General features: G+C 47.7%; 1 protein-coding gene across 3 annotated transcripts in view; it reads right to left on the bottom strand.

Moving 5' to 3' along the window:
• Window positions 1-17,075, bottom strand: part of PASK (PAS domain containing serine/threonine kinase) — a 54,440-nt gene extending 37,365 nt beyond the window's left edge. For 2 of the 3 annotated variants that reach the window (XM_075569547.1, XM_075569545.1), the window contains exons 1-7: window positions 16,009-16,998; window positions 15,747-15,907; window positions 7,053-7,228; window positions 4,578-4,745; window positions 3,841-3,969; window positions 1,954-2,088; window positions 1,118-1,360 (exon numbers count right to left, since the gene is read on the bottom strand). In XM_075569547.1, the coding sequence (XP_075425662.1) occupies window positions 1,118-1,360; window positions 1,954-2,088; window positions 3,841-3,969; window positions 4,578-4,745; window positions 7,053-7,228; window positions 15,747-15,907; window positions 16,009-16,046 (1,050 nt within the window). In that variant the 5' untranslated portion in view covers window positions 16,047-16,998. The other variant, XM_075569546.1, reaches the window with a different exon arrangement.
• Between the last annotated feature and the right edge of the window lie 3,544 nt (window positions 17,076-20,619).

Consider the following 20,619-nt stretch of genomic DNA (forward strand, 5'->3'; position numbering starts at 1 on the left):
GAAAAGGAATCCCAGTCCCGGAGAGCACATCACGGGCTGCAGCTGTCTGCTGGTGACAGCAGATACATAGGCCCATAAGCAATATGATGTGAAGTGAGATAATGCAGTCACAGTCGTCACTTTATTGGAAGTGAATGTATCCCTGTTAATTAGCGTGCATCTTACAATACTGAATAGGGGCCACAGTGGGATCCAGCAGACCATTGTGATAAGAAGACCTTGTGAGGTTTATGACGCTCATCTTATACCATTTGTACACACACACACACACACACACACACACACACACACACACACACACACACACACACACACACACACACACACACACACACACACACACACACACACACACACACACACTTACTGCAAATTAACAAACATTATACAGAAGTGCTGCTGAATGTAAAAAAAAATTAGGTGAAGATCTGGCCAAGAAACCTCAAATATAATTTTCAGAGCTGCTTTAAACCCTCAGGATGAGTAAGGTGCCCCTAACATTGTTGGGGCTCATAGCATTGCAAGCTCTTAGTTAGTCTATGCCCCTGCTCCAACTCTGCAGGAAAAGTGAAGGGTGACTTGGACGGCTGGAGATAAGAGTACTGTACACAGCTCCCTGCAGACACACTCACCAGAACACCCTCCTAATGTCTGTGTACGTTCTTCCTATCTACCAAGTAGATTGTAAGCTCTTTGGACCAGGGACGCCTTTTCCTAAATGTTACTTTTATGTCTGAAGCACTTCCTCCCATCATTTGTTATTTGTTATTTATATGATTGTCACGTGTATTGCTGCTGTGAAGTGCTATGTATGTATATACATACATACATACATACATACATACATGCATGCATGCATACATACATACATACATCTGGGGAGCACAAGTCTGAAGGCTGCGTCACAGGCACTCATGGGTTAGAAAGCATGATGGGGACAGAAGAATATTTAGGGCTAGATTTACTAAAATCACTGCTACTCTATAAAGACACCTTCCAGCACAGCCCAGTAAATATGGCCCCTTTCAGCACATTCAAGTGAATGGGCTTTAAGGCATCTTCCGGTCTGTTCTGTGCCCTACGGAGAAACATGGCCCTAAATCTGTGGAATCCTCACCTTCCCCAACAGCTCGGTCCTCTCGTATCCAAAAAGGGAGCGCGAGAAGCTTCCGTTTAGTTCTTGAATAGATCCGTCAGTGTTTAATGTTATCAGGCCGCTGATAGAGGACAGGACACTGAGGCTGGCATTGTATTCCTCCACCGGGGATAACCCTTCCATATCACTCCTCGTCAAGCTCAGGATGAGAGGGAAAGTAGCTCCTTCACGTGTCACACCCACCACCCTTTGCTGCATCGTACCCTGAAATAAGACAAAGACAACAGTCACAACATTATTTGAAGCAGATTTTGAAGGGGGTACATTGATCATTGGGGCCAACACTAAGAATTGGTGATTGCTGCGGTGAGGAGGTGGGTATTCAAAATTTGTGGGTACATACGGGAGGCAACAAGAATAAGTAACTGAAAATACATATACAGTAATACAGAAAGGAACGTTGTTTTCTTATTTACTATATATTTGTCATTGTGCTTCATTGCCTCATCCTTCCATAGGTTTTTCATGTATATTTTTTATAGCACCAATCATGTAAACTACACTTCCAAGAACAGGATCCAGAACTCATAATACAACGAGCATGCAATTATATGCACCACATCTCCATACGAAAAGGTTCATAGAATTACAAACATGAATGCACTGAAAGGAGACGGACAATATGTTGTCTTGTGGTTGTGCTTAGAGTTGCGTGTTGCTTTGAATTTGTCATGTACGGCGAGTATGTTTATGCTGCATGCTCCCATAAGCTTCCTCACCACAAGAGTCCTCACGGATCCGTCACCAAAGTGGCTATAGTTTCAGCAAGTCAAATTCCATAAAACAAGTTCTGGTACCTGCGGTATCTCTCTTCCAGGGACTGGAATATGAACCGATGGCAGGAAGTCTGTGATGTGCTGCCCTAAAAACTCTTCAGGGTCCGTGAATCCGTAGAGACGGGCACAGGTAGGATCGCAGGTCACAATGTTTCCCTGGAAGAAAAACCTGATGTGATCACGGTCATTGTGCAGTAGGGGATGTGAACGTTTTCTGCATGGCTACAGGATGAACACACTTCGTTCAAAGATGTGCCTGCAATCTTATAGTAAACCCTTTTGTGCTAGAGTGCCACTGACACATTGCCAACGCAGTACGACTTGATGGCAGTGCCATCTGTGCCATTGCACTGAGCCCTGCGGTTACAGAGCCCCCGCGCTCTTCCCCACAACAATTAAGCTGATTTCCGGGGAAAGAGTGTGGGGCCTCTGTAACGCTCACCCTCTCCTTCACCATCACTTCCTGCAGGGTCCCTCATCATGGCGCCGCAACGTCAAGTGGTGTCCCATGACAACAGGATGTCACGTGACATCATATGGCATCACGTTGTCAATGCGGCGTCACAACGGCACGTAACATCCCGTTGTGATGGCAACGCGACGCCATGATGAAGGACCCTGGAGGGAGAGATGGCGAAGGAGAAGGTAAGAGGCTCTGCACAACATGGCTGCACAGAGCCCCGCAATATATTTCCAGCCGGCCCTGTTGCAGAGCAACACTCTGCAGCACTGGAGCAGTTTTAGCAAATCACTACTCTTTTCTGCTGATGTCAAGGTCTCTTCTATTTCAGTGCAGGAGATGGGAGGATTTCCTACTGTGCTGAAGGAACATAGACTAATTATTTTCGTGATAGCCCAACATTATCTTAAAGCAGCAGCGCCGCTTAAAAAGCTGTGAAGGTGTCAAAGTATTCTCTCCAGTAACATCCAACGTTATCCGAGAGGACTGGAAGCCTTTGCCTACAGTTATGTTTTATAGGTTGTCAAATGTAGACCAAAAAAGGTAAAACACTTAATTGCTCAACCATGATGCCAAGACATTTTCTTATACCAGAGCATATGCAACCGTGCAGCTTACACAGGGGAAGAACATGTGGGGGGTGAAATGCTGCAGCTCTGAGAATGAGACCTGCAAGTCTTATTCTGCAGCAAATGGGCGATTACTACAAGATTTCACTGTGCAGCAGATGATCAGGGTGCTATTGGGAATGATTTGCAAAGAGATTGGATTGAGGAGTGATTGGGCTGCTTCTGTAACCTTTGCAGCTTCACACTATATTGCAATACGCTCCAACACTGAAGGAGTTCAATGGCAGTGGGCACCAATCTCATTCAGTGCCCAGACATTAAGGTACCAAGGCCCCTATTGTGCTGTAAAGACATCTTCCCTATAATAAAGAGTTCAGCTTTAAACCCTTCTCCAGTATGGGAAAGAGAGCTGCACAGCACATGGAACAAAGGGCCTCAATTTGCTTAACGAGACCCTCTTTTCCCTTTCCTCCAGTCTTGATCTCCCTCCCCACCCCCCACTGGTGGGGCCATAGGTCAGCAGATTAATAGGTGTCATATCACTACATAGGGGTATGTGTATCCAGGCGAAAGTGGAGAGAATCTGGGGCACAAAAAGTCCCATTGAAAATCAGTAGGATTGTTTTCTCTTTCTTGGATACAGTTTACTTGCCCCAGAATTGCTCCACTTTTGCCATGTACCCATTTATTAACAGGCAGCTTAGATCAAAAGCAAATGAGAAATACCATGTTATCCCTGCAGCTTAGGCTACATGTTTGTAATATATAAATAGCCGCCATTGTCAACGCCATCACAAAAGCGCCAAGGAGATTTGTGCATTACACCAGTGGGTTAGTAAGACAAGCCGAGCATTGACCGGGTAAATCCCCAATACTCACATCCTGCTGGAATGACAGTGCCGCGGTGATGCTCTGTATGGGTTCTAGCATCAGGAGACAGTGACTCCTCACTCTGCATATCCACAGACACAACGTGACCACCTCTCCCCCGTGGCGTACTGCTTCAACCTGAGCACAAAACCACACTGACGTCCTGCAGAGAAAGGCTAAGCTCTCTGGGTCACCCCATCATAGATACAAGAAAGCTATTTCCCTCGTGATCAAGTCTACTAAAGGCAGTGACATGTTTGAGAGGTTATCTGGGGAATGGATGCCTTCATTATCATGGGGAGATGAGACGTGGGGCTTGATTTCCTCTGGCTGTTCCTTATTGTTTGATTTCAGTCCGATTCTCCCTCTTTCCCCCACACTTTATCGGCTCTCTGGTAAGAACAGGGCGGGGTAATGATGAAGAAGACACTTAATTGGCAACCCCCCCACCCCCATTCAGGGCTCCTAAGAAATTCAACTAGCAATTAAATTCCAAAAAGAAATTAAAATATAGTCAAATCTTTGCTATTAGCATGGCTAGATTTGTTTAATGACGCCAATTGGACTGTTAAATTCTTCAGAAAGGGCTGTTTTCTGGTCACGTGGGACCGCTCCTTAAAGCACACTTCTATATAAAGGCTGAGGCCGCAGCCAGCTGGTTTCACTCACTTTCCCAAGACTGGAATCTCTCTCGACTGTCCCAGGGCAGTGAATTGGCTGGGGGACAAGCCAACTTTCACACTCACCACTTCTCCGGGTATTCGTGAAAGTCCATCAGCCTCTATAAGCTCCTCTTCCAGAGTCTCAGAAACTCTGTGGCTGGATGTGGGTATCAGCATAGACAGACTCATTCCTATCAGCTCTGGGCTACTGTATCCAAACAGCCTGCAGGCTTTGTCATTGGCCATCAAAATCTGTCAAAGTAAGCATGTTATGGGGACACAACACGGGATGAATCAAGTGTCACAACGGGAGCATTGCTCCATAAACAGGTGCAAAGGGCGGCATTTTCAGTCAATGTATCAAGATGCTTTCCTCCAATTGTGTTCTACTCGCACCACTAAGTGTTTGGGGGCAGTGGTTATAGGAGGTGTTAAGGTAAGAGATAGCCAGGGTCATGCTATATTGTGATGTAAATAAAATCTGATGCAGCTTTCTGTGTGTGAAACCTGAAAGGTTTTAACCATTACTTCACAAGCTTCATACTTTAGTCCAGACCAAGAGCCATATTTACTATAAAAAAAAAAAAAATACTTCTTGGGGTGCTGTAAAAAAACAAAAAACCTCATGGTAACAACACTCAGCGATATGGCCATGAACATCCAAGTAGATGCAAATAAAAACATGTAAATAGTTTATTAAGCAAACAGTTTTGTGATCTTTTTTCAGTAAACATTGTACATGTCGCAGACAATGCTCTCCGGGGGAGATAAAAACCCTGGGCAAAAAGAAGGAGTGGCTCAGTGAGTAAGGGCACCGGCTAAGTGAGTAAGGACACCGGCTCAGTGAGTAAGGGCACCGGCTCAGTGAGTAAGGGCACCGGCTCAGTGAGTAAGGGCACCGGCTCAGTGAGTAAGGGCACCGGCTCAGTGAGTAAGGACACCGGCTCAGTGAGTAAGGGCACCGGCTCAGTGAGTAAGGACACCGGCTCAGTGAGTAAGGACACCGGCTCAGTGAGTAAGGACACCGGCTCAGTGAGTAAGGGCACCGGCTCAGTGAGTAAGGGCACCGGCTCAGTGAGTAAGGGCACCGGCTCAGTGAGTAAGGACACCGGCTCAGTGAGTAAGGACACCGGCTCAGTGAGTAAGGACACCGGCTCAGTGAGTAAGGACACCGGCTCAGTGAGTAAGGACACCGGCTCAGTGAGTAAGGACACCGGCTCAGTGAGTAAGGACACCGGCTCAGTGAGTAAGGGCACCGGCTCAGTGAGTAAGGACACCGGCTCAGTGAGTAAGGGCACCGGCTCAGTGAGTAAGGGCACCGGCTCAGTGAGTAAGGACACCGGCTCAGTGAGTAAGGACACCGGCTCAGTGAGTAAGGACACCGGCTCAGTGAGTAAGGGCACCGGCTCAGTGAGTAAGGACACCGGCTCTGTGAGTAAGGGCACCGGCTCTGTGAGTAAGGGCATCGGCTCAGTGAGTAAGGGCACCGGCTCAGTGAGTAAGGACACCGGCTCTGTGAGTAAGGACACCGGCTCTGTGAGTAAGGGCACCGGCTCAGTGAGTAAGGGCACCGGCTCAGTGAGTAAGGACACCGGCTCAGTGAGTAAGGACACCGGCTCTGTGAGTAAGGGCACCGGCTCTGTGAGTAAGGGCACCGGCTCTGTGAGTAAGGGCACCGGCTCAGTGAGTAAGGGCACCGGCTCAGTGAGTAAGGGCACCGGCTCAGTGAGTAAGGACACCGGCTCAGTGAGTAAGGGCACCGGCTCTGTGAGTAAGGGCACCGGCTCAGTGAGTAAGGGCACCGGCTCAGTGAGTAAGGGCACCGGCTCAGTGAGTAAGGACACCGGCTCAGTGAGTAAGGACACCGGCTCAGTGAGTAAGGACACCGGCTCAGTGAGTAAGGGCACCGGCTCAGTGAGTAAGGGCACCGGCTCAGTGAGTAAGGGCACCGGCTCTGTGAGTAAGGGCACCGGCTCAGTGAGTAAGGACACCGGCTCTGTGAGTAAGGGCACCGGCTCAGTGAGTAAGGGCACCGGCTCAGTGAGTAAGGGCACCAGCTCAGTGAGTAAGGGCACAGGCTCAGTGAGTAAGGACACCGGCTCAGTGAGTAAGGGCACCGGCTCAGTGAGTAAGGACACCGGCTCAGTGAGTAAGGGCACCGGCTCTGTAAACGGCAGAATTTGAAGCAGGGGGATCTGGTTCAATTCCCGGTGTGTCGGCTCCTTGTGACCTTGTGCAAGTCACGATCTCCCTGTGCCGCAGGCACCAAGAACATAGAGGGACAGAGACTGTAAAATCCCTATGTGCTGCGTACCATGTACTGTACCTGTGAACGTTATTTAGAGAACACACTTATTTTCTCTCCGTTGAGATTGCATTACACCAGCACCACGTATAGTACTGACAAGTTTGGGGTTGTTTAATAAAACATTTTTGCCAAGTACGAAACGTCAATATTCACGTGCCGCATCCAACTATTTTACGACTATCTAGGTGGAAGTGGATCACTAACTCTCTCTCTAACTGGCAGCGCGACGGGCTGTACCAAGACATTTGTACCTGACTGCTGCTGGTGCCGACAGTCAGCACGGCTCTGTTTGGGCTGCGCACGTAAGAAGGCAGGGATTGGCTGGTATCATCTGGGGTGGGTATACCACTAGCAGCTTCCAGAGGAGACCAGAGGAGGAGGCTGTGGCTGGTAGCTGAAGACAGACTGTAAGAGCTCCAGTCCTCCCCTATGACCAATGAGGAGAGAGAGTTGATGAAACAAAGATGTACAGTGCCGTGCACACTTGGGTGTTTGATTTTGTGGGTCTCTTTGTACAACTTTGTAGACAGGATTAAGTGTTTAAAGCAGCAATTTCCCCACTACTCAAATGTACTGATTTTTAGACAGAATGGGAGCCCCGGGGGCCCGGGAGCTGGGCAGCGCGATGTTTCGCTCCGAGGACCCCCCAGTTCCACAGTGCACTAGGAATAGTGCAGCTCAACTAGGCGGGCACCATGGTGCAGATGATGCATAAAAAGGGGATTGCTTCTTTAAGTTCCACTGCTGTGTGTGGTGCCTCCTACGTTCACCAGACATTAATAGCAGTGCAGCATGTCATTTTCTTAACCCTTTTTCTGCCAGAGGGTCCAAATACACTTTGCATTACAATACATTGCGAGCCCCTCTAGCAGAGAAAGGGGTAAAACCAGATTTGGCCATACACAGGACTTTAATAGTAGCGAAAGAAACAGGGTTGCAATAGGATCTGTGATTTAAAACGTTTAGTTCTAGAGAGAACAGCAATGCATATCACAGCGGTCCCAGAACTTTATTTCATTCTGCACCCCCTGCTATTAAATACTTGTTCCGCATACCCCTAATTAACCTTATTGCTATTCATCCGGTTATTCTAACAGAACTGTGTGACCGATCCCAGGCAGTAGTAAAATCCCCAAACTGTACCTCAGTGAGTGCAGACAGCATGGGGTGGGGTGGGGGGGGGGGGGAATATAGCTGTCAATTACTGCCAGAACATCCAAAGTCTAGCCCCACAATGCCTTGCTGCTGTTAATGCAAGGCGTTGTGAGGAGCAGAAAGAGCAGTTTTCAAAAGAGGGTCACAGAGAAACTCTGCATAAATGTATCAGAGACAAAGAACCCTTGTTATGATGTGAAACCATCCTCCAATGTGCTGGAGAAGATTTTTGTCTCATTCGTTTGAATGGACATATGCTCTTGTTTAGCACAAAGAAAAAGCCTTCACACCATGTTGAATAAAAAAAAAAATTAATAGAAACCAACATAATTATTATTATGTTCCACATAAACTAGGATTATAAAAGCAAAACGGACACTTTTTCCAGAAAAATCCCAAACCAAAAACACAGAAAGCCCACTTTCGGGTATCGCAAACTAAGCCAGTTCCGACCAACAACACCAACTCTGACCAGTTAAGCAACACAACTGAACATCTGCACAGTAACATAACATGCAGCGAGGTAATCACAGGCTGGACACCTGCACAGTAACATAACACGCAGCGGGGTAATCACAGGCTGGACACCTGCACAGTAACATAACATGCAGCGGGGTAATCACAGGCTGGACACCTGCACAGTAACATAACATGCAGCGAGGTAATCACAGGCTGGACATCTGCACAGTAATATAACATGCAGCGGGGTAATCACAGGCTGGACACCTGCACAGTAACATAACATGCAGCAGGGTAATCACAGGCTGGACATCTGCACAGTAACATAACACGCAGCGGGGTAATCACAGGCTGGACACCTGCACAGTAACATAACATGCAGCGGGGTAATCACAGGCTGGACACCTGCACAGTAAACATAACATGCAGCAGGGTAATCACAGGCTGGACACCTGCACAGTAACATAACATGCAGCGGGGTAATCACAGGCTGGACATCTGCACAGTAACATAACATGCAGCGGGGTAATCACAGGCTGGACATCTGCACAGTAACATAACATGCAGCGGGGTAATCACAGGCTGGACACCTGCACAGTAACATAACATGCAGCGGGGTAATCACAGGCTGGACACCTGCACAGTAATATAACATGCAGCGGGGTAATCACAGGCTGGACACCTGCACAGTAACATAACATGCAGCGGGGTAATCACAGGCTGGACACCTGCACAGTAAACATAACATGCAGCGGGGTAATCACAGGCTGGACACCTGCACAGTAACATAACATGCAGCGGGGTAATCACAGGCTGGACATCTGCACAGTAACATAACATGCAGCGGGGTAATCACAGGCTGGACATCTGCACAGTAACATAACATGCAGCGGGGTAATCACAGGCTGGACACCTGCACAGTAACATAACATGCAGCGGGGTAATCACAGGCTGGACACCTGCACAGTAACATAACACGCAGCGGGGTAATCACAGGCTGGACACCTGCACAGTAACATAACATGCAGCGGGGTAATCACAGGCTGGACACCTGCACAGTAACATAACACGCAGCGGGGTAATCACAGGCTGGACACCTGCACAGTAATATAACATGCAGCGGGGTAATCACAGGCTGGACACCTGCACAGTAACATAACATGCAGCGGGGTAATCACAGGCTGGACACCTGCACAGTAACATAACACGCAGCGGGGTAATCACAGGCTGGACACCTGCACAGTAACATAACATGCAGCGGGGTAATCACAGGCTGGACACCTGCACAGTAATATAACATGCAGCGGGGTAATCACAAGCTGGACATCTGCACAGTAACATAACATGCAGCGGGGTAATCACAGGCTGGACACCTGCACAGTAACATAACATGCAGCGGGGTAATCACAAGCTGGACATCTGCACAGTAACACAACATGCAGCGGGGTAATCACAGGCTGGACACCTGCACAGTAACATAACACGCAGCGGGGTAATCACAGGCTGGACACCTGCACAGTAACACAACATGCAGCGGGGTAATCACAGGCTGGACACCTGCACAGTAACACAACATGCAGCGGGGTAATCACAGGCTGGACACCTGCACAGTAATATAACATGCAGCGGGGTAATCACAGGCTGGACACCTGCACAGTAACACAACATGCAGCGGGGTAATCACAGGCTGGACACCTGCACAGTAACATAACATGCAGCGGGGTAATCACAGGCTGGACATCTGCACAGTAACACAACATGCAGCGGGGTAATCACAGGCTGGACACCTGCACAGTAACATAACACGCAGCGGGGTAATCACAGGCTGGACACCTGCACAGTAACACAACATGCAGCGGGGTAATCACAGGCTGGACACCTGCACAGTAACATAACATGCAGCGGGGTAATCACAGGCTGGACACCTGCACAGTAACATAACATGCAGCGGGGTAATCACAGGCTGGACACCTGCACAGTAACACAACATGCAGCGGGGTAATCACAGGCTGGACACCTGCACAGTAACATAACATGCAGCGGGGTAATCACAGGCTGGACACCTGCACAGTAACATAACATGCAGCGGGGTAATCACAAGCTGGACATCTGCACAGTAACATAACACGCAGCGGGGTAATCACAAGCTGGACATCTGCACAGTAACATAACATGCAGCGGGGTAATCACAGGCTGGACACCTGCACAGTAACATAACATGCAGCGGGGTAATCACAGGCTGGACATCTGCACAGTAACATAACATGCAGCGGGGTAATCACAGGCTGGACATCTGCACAGTAACATAACATGCAGCGGGGTAATCACAAGCTGGACATCTGCACAGTAACATAACATGCAGCGGGGTAATCACAGGCTGGACACCTGCACAGTAACATAACATGCAGCGGGGTAATCACAGGCTGGACATCTGCACAGTAACATAACATGCAGCGGGGTAATCACAAGCTGGACATCTGCACAGTAACACAACATGCAGCGGGGTAATCACAGGCTGGACATCTGCACAGTAAACATAACATGCAGCGGGGTAATCACAGGCTGGACACCTGCACAGTAACATAACACGCAGCGGGGTAATCACAAGCTGGACATCTGCACAGTAACATAACACGCAGCGGGGTAATCACAAGCTGGACATCTGCACAGTAACATAACATGCAGCGGGGTAATCACAGGCTGGACACCTGCACAGTAATATAACATGCAGCGGGGTAATCACAGGCTGGACACCTGCACAGTAACATAACATGCAGCGAGGTAATCACAAGCTGGACATCTGCACAGTAACATAACATGCAGCGGGGTAATCACAAGCTGGACATCTGCACAGTAACATAACATGCAGCGGGGTAATCACAGGCTGGACACCTGCACAGTAACATAACATGCAGCGGGGTAATCACAGGCTGGACATCTGCACAGTAACACAACATGCAGCGGGGTAATCACAGGCTGGACACCTGCACAGTAACATAACACGCAGCGGGGTAATCACAGGCTGGACACCTGCACAGTAACACAACATGCAGCGGGGTAATCACAGGCTGGACACCTGCACAGTAACATAACATGCAGCGGGGTAATCACAGGCTGGACACCTGCACAGTAACATAACACGCAGCGGGGTAATCACAAGCTGGACATCTGCACAGTAACATAACACGCAGCGGGGTAATCACAAGCTGGACATCTGCACAGTAACATAACATGCAGCGGGGTAATCACAGGCTGGACACCTGCACAGTAACATAACACGCAGCGGGGTAATCACAAGCTGGACATCTGCACAGTAACATAACATGCAGCGGGGTAATCACAGGCTGGACACCTGCACAGTAATATAACATGCAGCGGGGTAATCACAGGCTGGACACCTGCACAGTAACATAACATGCAGCGAGGTAATCACAAGCTGGACATCTGCACAGTAACATAACATGCAGCGGGGTAATCACAGGCTGGACACCTGCACAGTAACATAACATGCAGCGGGGTAATCACAAGCTGGACATCTGCACAGTAACATAACATGCAGCGGGGTAATCACAGGCTGGACACCTGCACAGTAATATAACATGCAGCGGGGTAATCACAGGCTGGACATCTGCACAGTAACATAACATGCAGCGGGGTAATCACAGGCTGGACATCTGCACAGTAAACATAACATGCAGCGGGGTAATCACAGGCTGGACACCTGCACAGTAACATAACATGCAGCGGGGTAATCACAGGCTGGACACCTGCACAGTAACATAACATGCAGCGGGGTAATCACAAGCTGGACATCTGCACAGTAACATAACATGCAGCGGGGTAATCACAGGCTGGACACCTGCACAGTAACATAACATGCAGCGGGGTAATCACAGGCTGGACACCTGCACAGTAATATAACATGCAGCGGGGTAATCACAGGCTGGACATCTGCACAGTAACATAACATGCAGCGGGGTAATCACAGGCTGGACATCTGCACAGTAACATAACATGCAGCGGGGTAATCACAGGCTGGACATCTGCACAGTAACATAACATGCAGCGGGGTAATCACAGGCTGGACATCTGCACAGTAACATAACATGCAGCGGGGTAATCACAGGCTGGACATCTGCACAGTAACATAACATGCAGCGGGGTAATCACAGGCTGGACACCTGCACAGTAACATAACACGCAGCGGGGTAATCACAGGCTGGACATCTGCACAGTAACACAACATGCAGCGGGGTAATCACAGGCTGGACACCTGCACAGTAACATAACATGCAGCGGGGTAATCACAGGCTGGACACCTGCACAGTAACATAACATGTAGCGGGGTAATCACAGGCTGGACACCTGCACAGTAACATAACATGCAGCGGGGTAATCACAAGCTGGACATCTGCACAGTAACATAACATGCAGCGGGGTAATCACAGGCTGGACACCTGCACAGTAACATAACATGCAGCGGGGTAATCACAGGCTGGACACCTGCACAGTAACATAACATGCAGCGGGGTAATCACAGGCTGGACATCTGCACAGTAACATAACATGTAGCGGGGTAATCACAGGCTGGACACCTGCACAGTAACATAACATGCAGCGGGGTAATCACAGGCTGGACACCTGCACAGTAACATAACATGCAGCGGGGTAATCACAGGCTGGACACCTGCACAGTAACATAACATGCAGCGGGGTAATCACAGGCTGGACATCTGCACAGTAACATAACATGCAGCGGGGTAATCACAGGCTGGACACCTGCACAGTAACATAACATGCAGCGGGGTAATCACAGGCTGGACACCTGCACAGTAACATAACATGCAGCGGGGTAATCACAGGCTGGACATCTGCACAGTAACATAATATGCAGCGGGGTAATCACAGGCTGGACACCTGCACAGTAACATAACATGCAGCGGGGTAATCACAGGCTGGACACCTGCACAGTAACATAACATGCAGCGGGGTAATCACAGGCTGGACACCTGCACAGTAACATAACATGCAGCGGGGTAATCACAGGCTGGACACCTGCACAGTAACATAACATGCAGCGGGGTAATCACAGGCTGGACACAAGGCTCGGCTCCAATCCAAAGCATAATAAGGCAAAATAATACAAGGTTAATGTCACAGAGATAGCATAACAAAGGTTATATTTCCATGTTACAAACAAAATGTTGAAGAAACAAAAAGGTTATCTAAGGCGCTTATACCCAAAAGGAATATTAGGAATAACAGTGTATTATATTCAGCGATATATATTCATTAAACCATAAAAGTGAATTTTCCAGTGAAAATAGACTTATCTTGTGAAAGTATATAAATAACCAACCAAATATTAAATAACCAAAACTCTTGATTGCAGCTCTTAACCCTTGGGTGGATTGCTTTTTTCAATCCTGTTTTGCAGCAGTTTTAAGATCATGGGAAGGGCAGGTCAATATGAAAACATAAAGAACATACAGTATAACGTATGTGAACCCACAGGGATATACTCACATATTCACAGTTCTTGTTAGCATATACTAAGTCAGTATCCTCGTCAGTCTTGGAGTGAGGTAAAGAAAAATTCCACAAAGGAAAACCGGTGCACAACCGAAGGAGGCAAAGCGACCATAGAAAGACAACGCTCCCTGTGCGTGAAACGCGTTAGAGGATCTGCCAGGATTCTACCGTCCAGCTTTGCCTCCTTCGGTTGTGCACCGGTTTTCCTTTGTGGAATTTTTCTTTGCCGACTCTCCTGCCTGGGAGCACGCCGTGTTGCTGCAGTTGCTGTATCTGCGTTCGTGTTGGCACCTGGCTTCAATCACACACTGCTTTCAAGTTCAGCAGGATTCTTATTCGGGAGCTCACCGCGCTGAAGTAATAGGAGCCTGTCCAAACAAACTGTGAGTGTCTAAGGCTGCGTCCATAGACACTGCAGCCGCGCAAAGGCTGAGGGAAAGCGGGTGCTTTCCCTGGCCTTAGTACGCGAGCCGTCTGCGGGGGCGTGTCTATTGGCGGGCTAGTGACGTCACGGAGCTGGTTCGCCCTCATTGGGCGAACCGCTCACGTGTCCGCCCTATCGCGCAAGAAATCAGTTTTGACTGATGTCATGCGGAACGCGCACCCTCTCCCGCTTCAGCGCGCACGCACACTATATAGACGCGATCTCTGCCTTTATGCAGTCTGATCGCTCAGCGTGTGGACGCGTCTGCGCAGTCTGCCCCTCTATGGACGCAGCCTTAGACAACATGTTTTGTGCTTAAATTGCTATGCCAGTTGTTCAGCTATTTCTCATTACTTTTAAAGTGTAAATATCTGCTACAGTCCGGACCCTTAACCCTTTGCGGTTATAGGGGTGTCACAGTGACTTTATTATATACGAACTGGACAGGCACAACTATTCATGCACATTATAAAGAACCATAGCACTACAGCATTAATTACCAACAGTTTCTGGAGCACCGGATTGGTGGACTAGCTCACAGTTCACTAGCCAAATCACATTGAAGTGGGGTAACCTTAGTGAGTGACAGGTAGAGGACCCAATAGTGCAGACAAGTAAAAATATTAAACATAAAATATACAAATAGCACATGGTGTCAACTCAATAAAAGCATTGAGCACAGTATCGGGGATGAGGGGCTCCCAGCCTCTCTCTGGGTCTCTCGCCGGTAACTCCTGCACTTCCGAGTTGGATCCCGGCGTAGTGCTGCTTCTGTTCCTGATCATCATCCGGGGATCAAACACAGAAGTGCGGGAGCTACCGGAGAGAGATGTGGAGAACGCCGTCACCCCGATATTGTGTTCAATGCTTTTATTGTATGGACACCTTGTGCGTGTGCTATTTTTATATTATTTTATGTTTATAATTTTTTTTTTTTAACAAGTCTGCACTATAGGGTCCTCTACTTCTCATTCACTAAGGTTACCCCACATCAAGACTGACAAGGATTCACACACAACTGCAACTGATTTAGGATATGCTAAAAAGAACTGGCAATATGTGAGTATATCCCTGTGGGTTCACATACTCAGTCCACACACTGTTACAGACATATTGCACTGTTATATGTTCGTTATGTTTTCATATTGACCTACCCTCCCCTTAAACAAAATGTTGCCATCAAATTGAATGAATGGAAAAGGAGCATAACATTTTATTTCCCCTTGTCTGCTTCTGACCATCAGTAAGAAACTCAAGGACTTGTGAAAATAAATTATTTTATTCAATTTCCCTCATCATACACCCCTCCATTTTATTAGGTGACCGTTCTCCTGATTGCGAGCGTGTGCAACAATGACCAATGTGCGTGAGTTACCGGTCAGACTGGCTGTATTCCAGCGACTGCCGTTTCGCCCTCCATGTCGCCTTCGCCTCGGGCTTGGGATCTGGGGGAAGGATTTGCTCAGTGGAGAAAGGCCACACTGCGGGGATTGTGGGAGAACGGAAGCGGCCATTTGTACCCAGATATCAACAACACTAGATATGTAAAAAGGAGGAGAGAACATGAGTATACAGACAATATGAAAAGATGCCAATTCTCCACTATAAATGCAGCATGCACAACTCACAGTACTCACAGTAACACAAGATATTTAAAGTTGCAGAGTAATAACATGTATGAGCAGCCAGTAGGTCATTAAAGTGCAGTATATCGCGTCCATTGTAGCAAGCAGTATAATATACATCACAGCTCCCACTCTGTGCCCAACACAAAGTGCCAGGTATCAAATAAATACACCGCTCCCAGCATCCTCGGAGTCACATGTAACGCACATCCCCTTAACATATAACGTGCGTGTAATACAGGCCCTCGGTATAACACACACACACTCGCAGCCTTCAGTATAACACACACACACTCGCAGCCTTCAGTATAACACACACACACTCGCAGCCTTCAGTATAACACACACACACACACACTCGCAGCCTTCAGTATAACACACACACACACACACACACTCGCAGCCTTCAGTATAACACACACACACACACTCGCAGCCTTCAGTATAACACACACTCGCAGCCTTCAGTATAACACACACTCGCATCCCTCAGTATAACACACACTCGCACCCCTCAGTATAACACATACTCGCACCCCTCAGTATAACACACACTCGCATCCCTCAGTATAACACACTCTCGCATCCCTCAGTATAAACACACTCGCATCCCTCAGTATAACACACACAGGCATCCCTCAGTATAACACACACTCGCAGCCCTCAGTATAACACACACTCGCAGCCCTCAGTATAACACACACTCGCAGCCCTCAGTATAACACACACTCGCACCCCTCAGTATAACACACACTCGCACCCCTCAGTATAACACACACTCGCATCCCTCAGTATAACACACACTCGCAGCCCTCAGTATAACACACACTCGCACCCCTCAGTATAACACACACACTCGCATCCCTCAGTATAACACACACACTCGCATCCCTCAGTATAACACACACACTCGCATCCCTCAGTATAACACACACACTCGCATCCCTCAGTATAACACACACACTCGCATCCCTCAGTATAACACACACCCCTCAGTATAACATAAACTCACACCTCTTGTCTCCTCTCTCGCAGATCTTGGTTGCAGTTGAGCGGAAAGGGCGGGACTAAGCGATTTGAACATGTCACCCAATCGGATGCCTGGTTTCTTGTGATTGGTAGACGCGTTGGCCAATCACAGAGCAGCAAATGTCGTTATGACGTGCCCACGGCTCCCTCCTGCCAGAGAAAAAGCAGGCGAGCGGTTGCTATAGACGCGGTCACCAGTCTAAGGACAGTTATTTAGGACAATCTTATTAAACCTTTAAAAAAACGCCTCTTTCTGCTCTATCTGCGTTGCCTATGCGCTGTTACAAGTGTGAAACCGCCACTCCTTATATTATAACAACAATGAGGAATGACAGGGTTTATATCCACATAGTCATAGTATATGTCACCAAATCACATGATGGCAATACATGTATGTTTAAGAGTTATGTTTGGGAGCTTTGGACAAAAAACGCACATTTTAATTTAAATTGTAAATTCAAAGTGCAACATGTAGCACAGAAAACTAGGTGAGCAGTGTGCATCCAAGCAAATAATACGTCTTAAGGAGGCCTAACACGTGCAATGTACTATATACATCGATCATATTACGAATAAAATGTGTGTATTTTTGGATTTGTTTGTATATACTCATATACACTTGAAAAAACTGGTGTTAAATTCCCCCCTAACAGTATCAGATCAGACAGCAATCGCAGAGCTTCAGCCACTGGCAGAAATAGGTACGATGGGTACCTATAGATACAATAGTTTAAATAGGTATAGAGCATAAACACAGACACAGTACCTGCTAAATAAATAACGCTCACCCACTAAAGTGAATGACCCAGTTTTACTCATTTAATAGAGCAGAGTTCGTTTTTAGGGATGTCATGCAACTGAGCCATTATCAAAAGCATATCATATCCACTAAGCTCAGTTCAGGTTAAAGCAGGGAAATAACATGACGTTATCCAAGGTATACCTAAATACCTGGGCGTTACTCCCACCCAGACACTGAAAAGGGCAAAAGAAATCGGCAAAAGCCAGGTTCTGGCCTGACTGTAATAAGGTAGTGTTTTCTGCCTGCGTTATTTCAACATCCTCTCCTCCAAAAGCTTATTTCAGCCCCCCTGGCTGAGGCCTAACACTTACATAAACATCCCATTATTTGAAGATTACATGGTGCAGGGCTGGCCAACTCCAGACCTCAAGGGCCACCAACAGGGTAAGTTTTCAGCATATCCCTGCTTCAGCACAGGTGGCTCAATCAGTGATTCAGTCTTCGACTGCACCACCTGTGCTGAAGCAGGGATATTCTGGTTTTTTTTATGACAAAATAACAGAGAAATCGCTCGCTCTACCTGTAGGACAACAGACTTCCTTGGAAGCTTACTAAATACACAATAATGAGGCGGAGGGAGAAACTCCTAATAAGACCCAAATGAGCCGGTATACAGTGACATGCTGCGCTATTGATTGTACCGGTTGGTATCACTGATGGTGCAAATAGAGCCTATGTCCTGAGACACAGCGATGGCTGATAGATAGGAACAAATACCTTTATGTATAGGGTGTTTGTAGAATCGACCCAAGTAGTTTAAAAATCAACTTTAATACATCATAATATAAATAAATAAATGTCACTCAAATTTGTAAAAACAATTAAAAAGAGAGGCTAACTGATAAATTATGCGGCTAACTCACACACTGCAAATATAGTGTATGTGGAAGCTCCTGTGTTCGATATTACACTGGCTGAATAGCAGTAGGACTGATAACCTTGACTATTATACCATGTTGATAGTATATAAGTATATTGCTATTTGTATCGAATGAGCCCTTTCAGGCAGGTTCTGAGTGTGTGCGAACCAATCTGCAACTACAGATACCAAACTAATCCTTGATATCAAATAACTTGCAGTCACTTGCAAATAGGTGGAGAGCCCTTAAATAAAGATGTATGATAGTGTGTTGCTCAAAATTGCCCTAGATATAGATAAATGCAAAGAATGAACAAACTGGCAGCCCTGGCAAAGGTTGAAAGAGAGCCTCTTAACCTTAAGTAGTACTCACAGAAGGCTTGCTGGTAACCTTTTGCACATCATAGCTAGACAGTGCAGCCAATGAATGGAGAAGATTGCCGTTATGTTGGTATAGTGTGTAGACAAATTTGAGAAGGCTGTTACACTGGAACCTAGTTTAGAAATGCACATGGAGTACTTAGTCCAACAGGGGTATGAATCAGACTGTTTGTAGATGATTGATACAGGTAGGTGATTGCCCCTTGGACAGATCTGCTCAGAGGCTGTTAGTCACTGTGGTTTGAATGTATCAAATTATGCAGCATCTAGATACATATGTTGCCAAAGATGACGAGCTGCAGTAGAAAAAAATCTTCACATTGGTAGCAAGGTAGATGAGGGTATGAATCCAGATGAGTGTATAATATAAAGTACAAGGCATTTGATTCTGATTCCCCCTCTTGCTTATAGCTGCTCAAAGTGTGTTCCTTATCTTTATGGTAAGTATTGATATATTATTGGGAAATCCGAACACAGTAGGAGACAACCAGCTTAACCGTGCAGCAGAGTCTAATCACAACCCTATGTGCTGTGTGCACAAACATGTCTGCTGCGCTCGCTGGAGCCATGGTGCCGCAGACCGTGCGGAGGCGGCCACACACTGAGCGATCAGACTGCCTTAAGGCTGTGATTGCATCCATGTGGCGTGCGGGCGGAAACGGGCGCGCGTTGCGCAAGAAATCAGTTGAAACGTATTTCTTGGTGCGACAGGTTGGTCACGTGAGCGGTTTGCCCAATGAGGGCAAACCAGCTCCGTGACGCCCCTAGGCACGCCCCCCACAGCCTGTCCACCATGGCCAGGGAAAGCACTCGCTTCACGCGGGTCACTTCCCAGCCTCCGCAAGGGCGAAGGCACCATGACCCCAGCTGGCTGCGGCCAGGGTGGGAGAGCACTCGCTGGCGCTCGAGCGCCGTGACGTCAGGCGCTGGGCGTTTCATGGCCAGCCAGTTGCGTGCTTGAGGGGGCATGTCAGGGGGCGCGGCCTTTACGTCACAGAGCTGGTTCGCCCCCATAGTGGAACCACTCACGTAACGCATGAGCGAGCAGCCAAATCAAATTTGGTTGTCTCGCCAAGCAGGTAAGCGCCGCGCATGCGCTTGCTCACGCTGGCCACACACATTGCATCAATGTGTTTCATCGCGCCCAGCGTGAGTGCGCCTGCCTGCTCAGCGGTACCCAGGCCGAGGCCTAACCCTCATATAATTGTGCCTGACAGCTGTTTCTCCCGGGCTCTCATTGCATCATAAGTGATACCAACTGGTACAATTAATAGCCCAGCATCTCACTGTATACCGGCTTATTTAGGAGTGCACGTTACAAAAGGATATTTCTCTCTCTTCCCCTCAGTATTGTTTTTTATGATTAGCCGATCAAAGGCTAACCCCCCCCCCCCCCCCATTCCTACTCTGTTTTTTGAACCTCACATGACATGTTTAGGGTGCGTATCTTGTCGCACAACTCACGTTTCTGAGTAAAACACCGCGAATGTATCTCTGCGCGATTGCAATATTCATGTTCCCCGAATACCCTTCACTCTCTCCCCTTTCTTTT

Source organism: Ascaphus truei, chromosome 14, assembly GCF_040206685.1.
Source record: "Ascaphus truei isolate aAscTru1 chromosome 14, aAscTru1.hap1, whole genome shotgun sequence".
NCBI classification, from domain to species: Eukaryota; Metazoa; Chordata; class Amphibia; order Anura; family Ascaphidae; genus Ascaphus; species Ascaphus truei.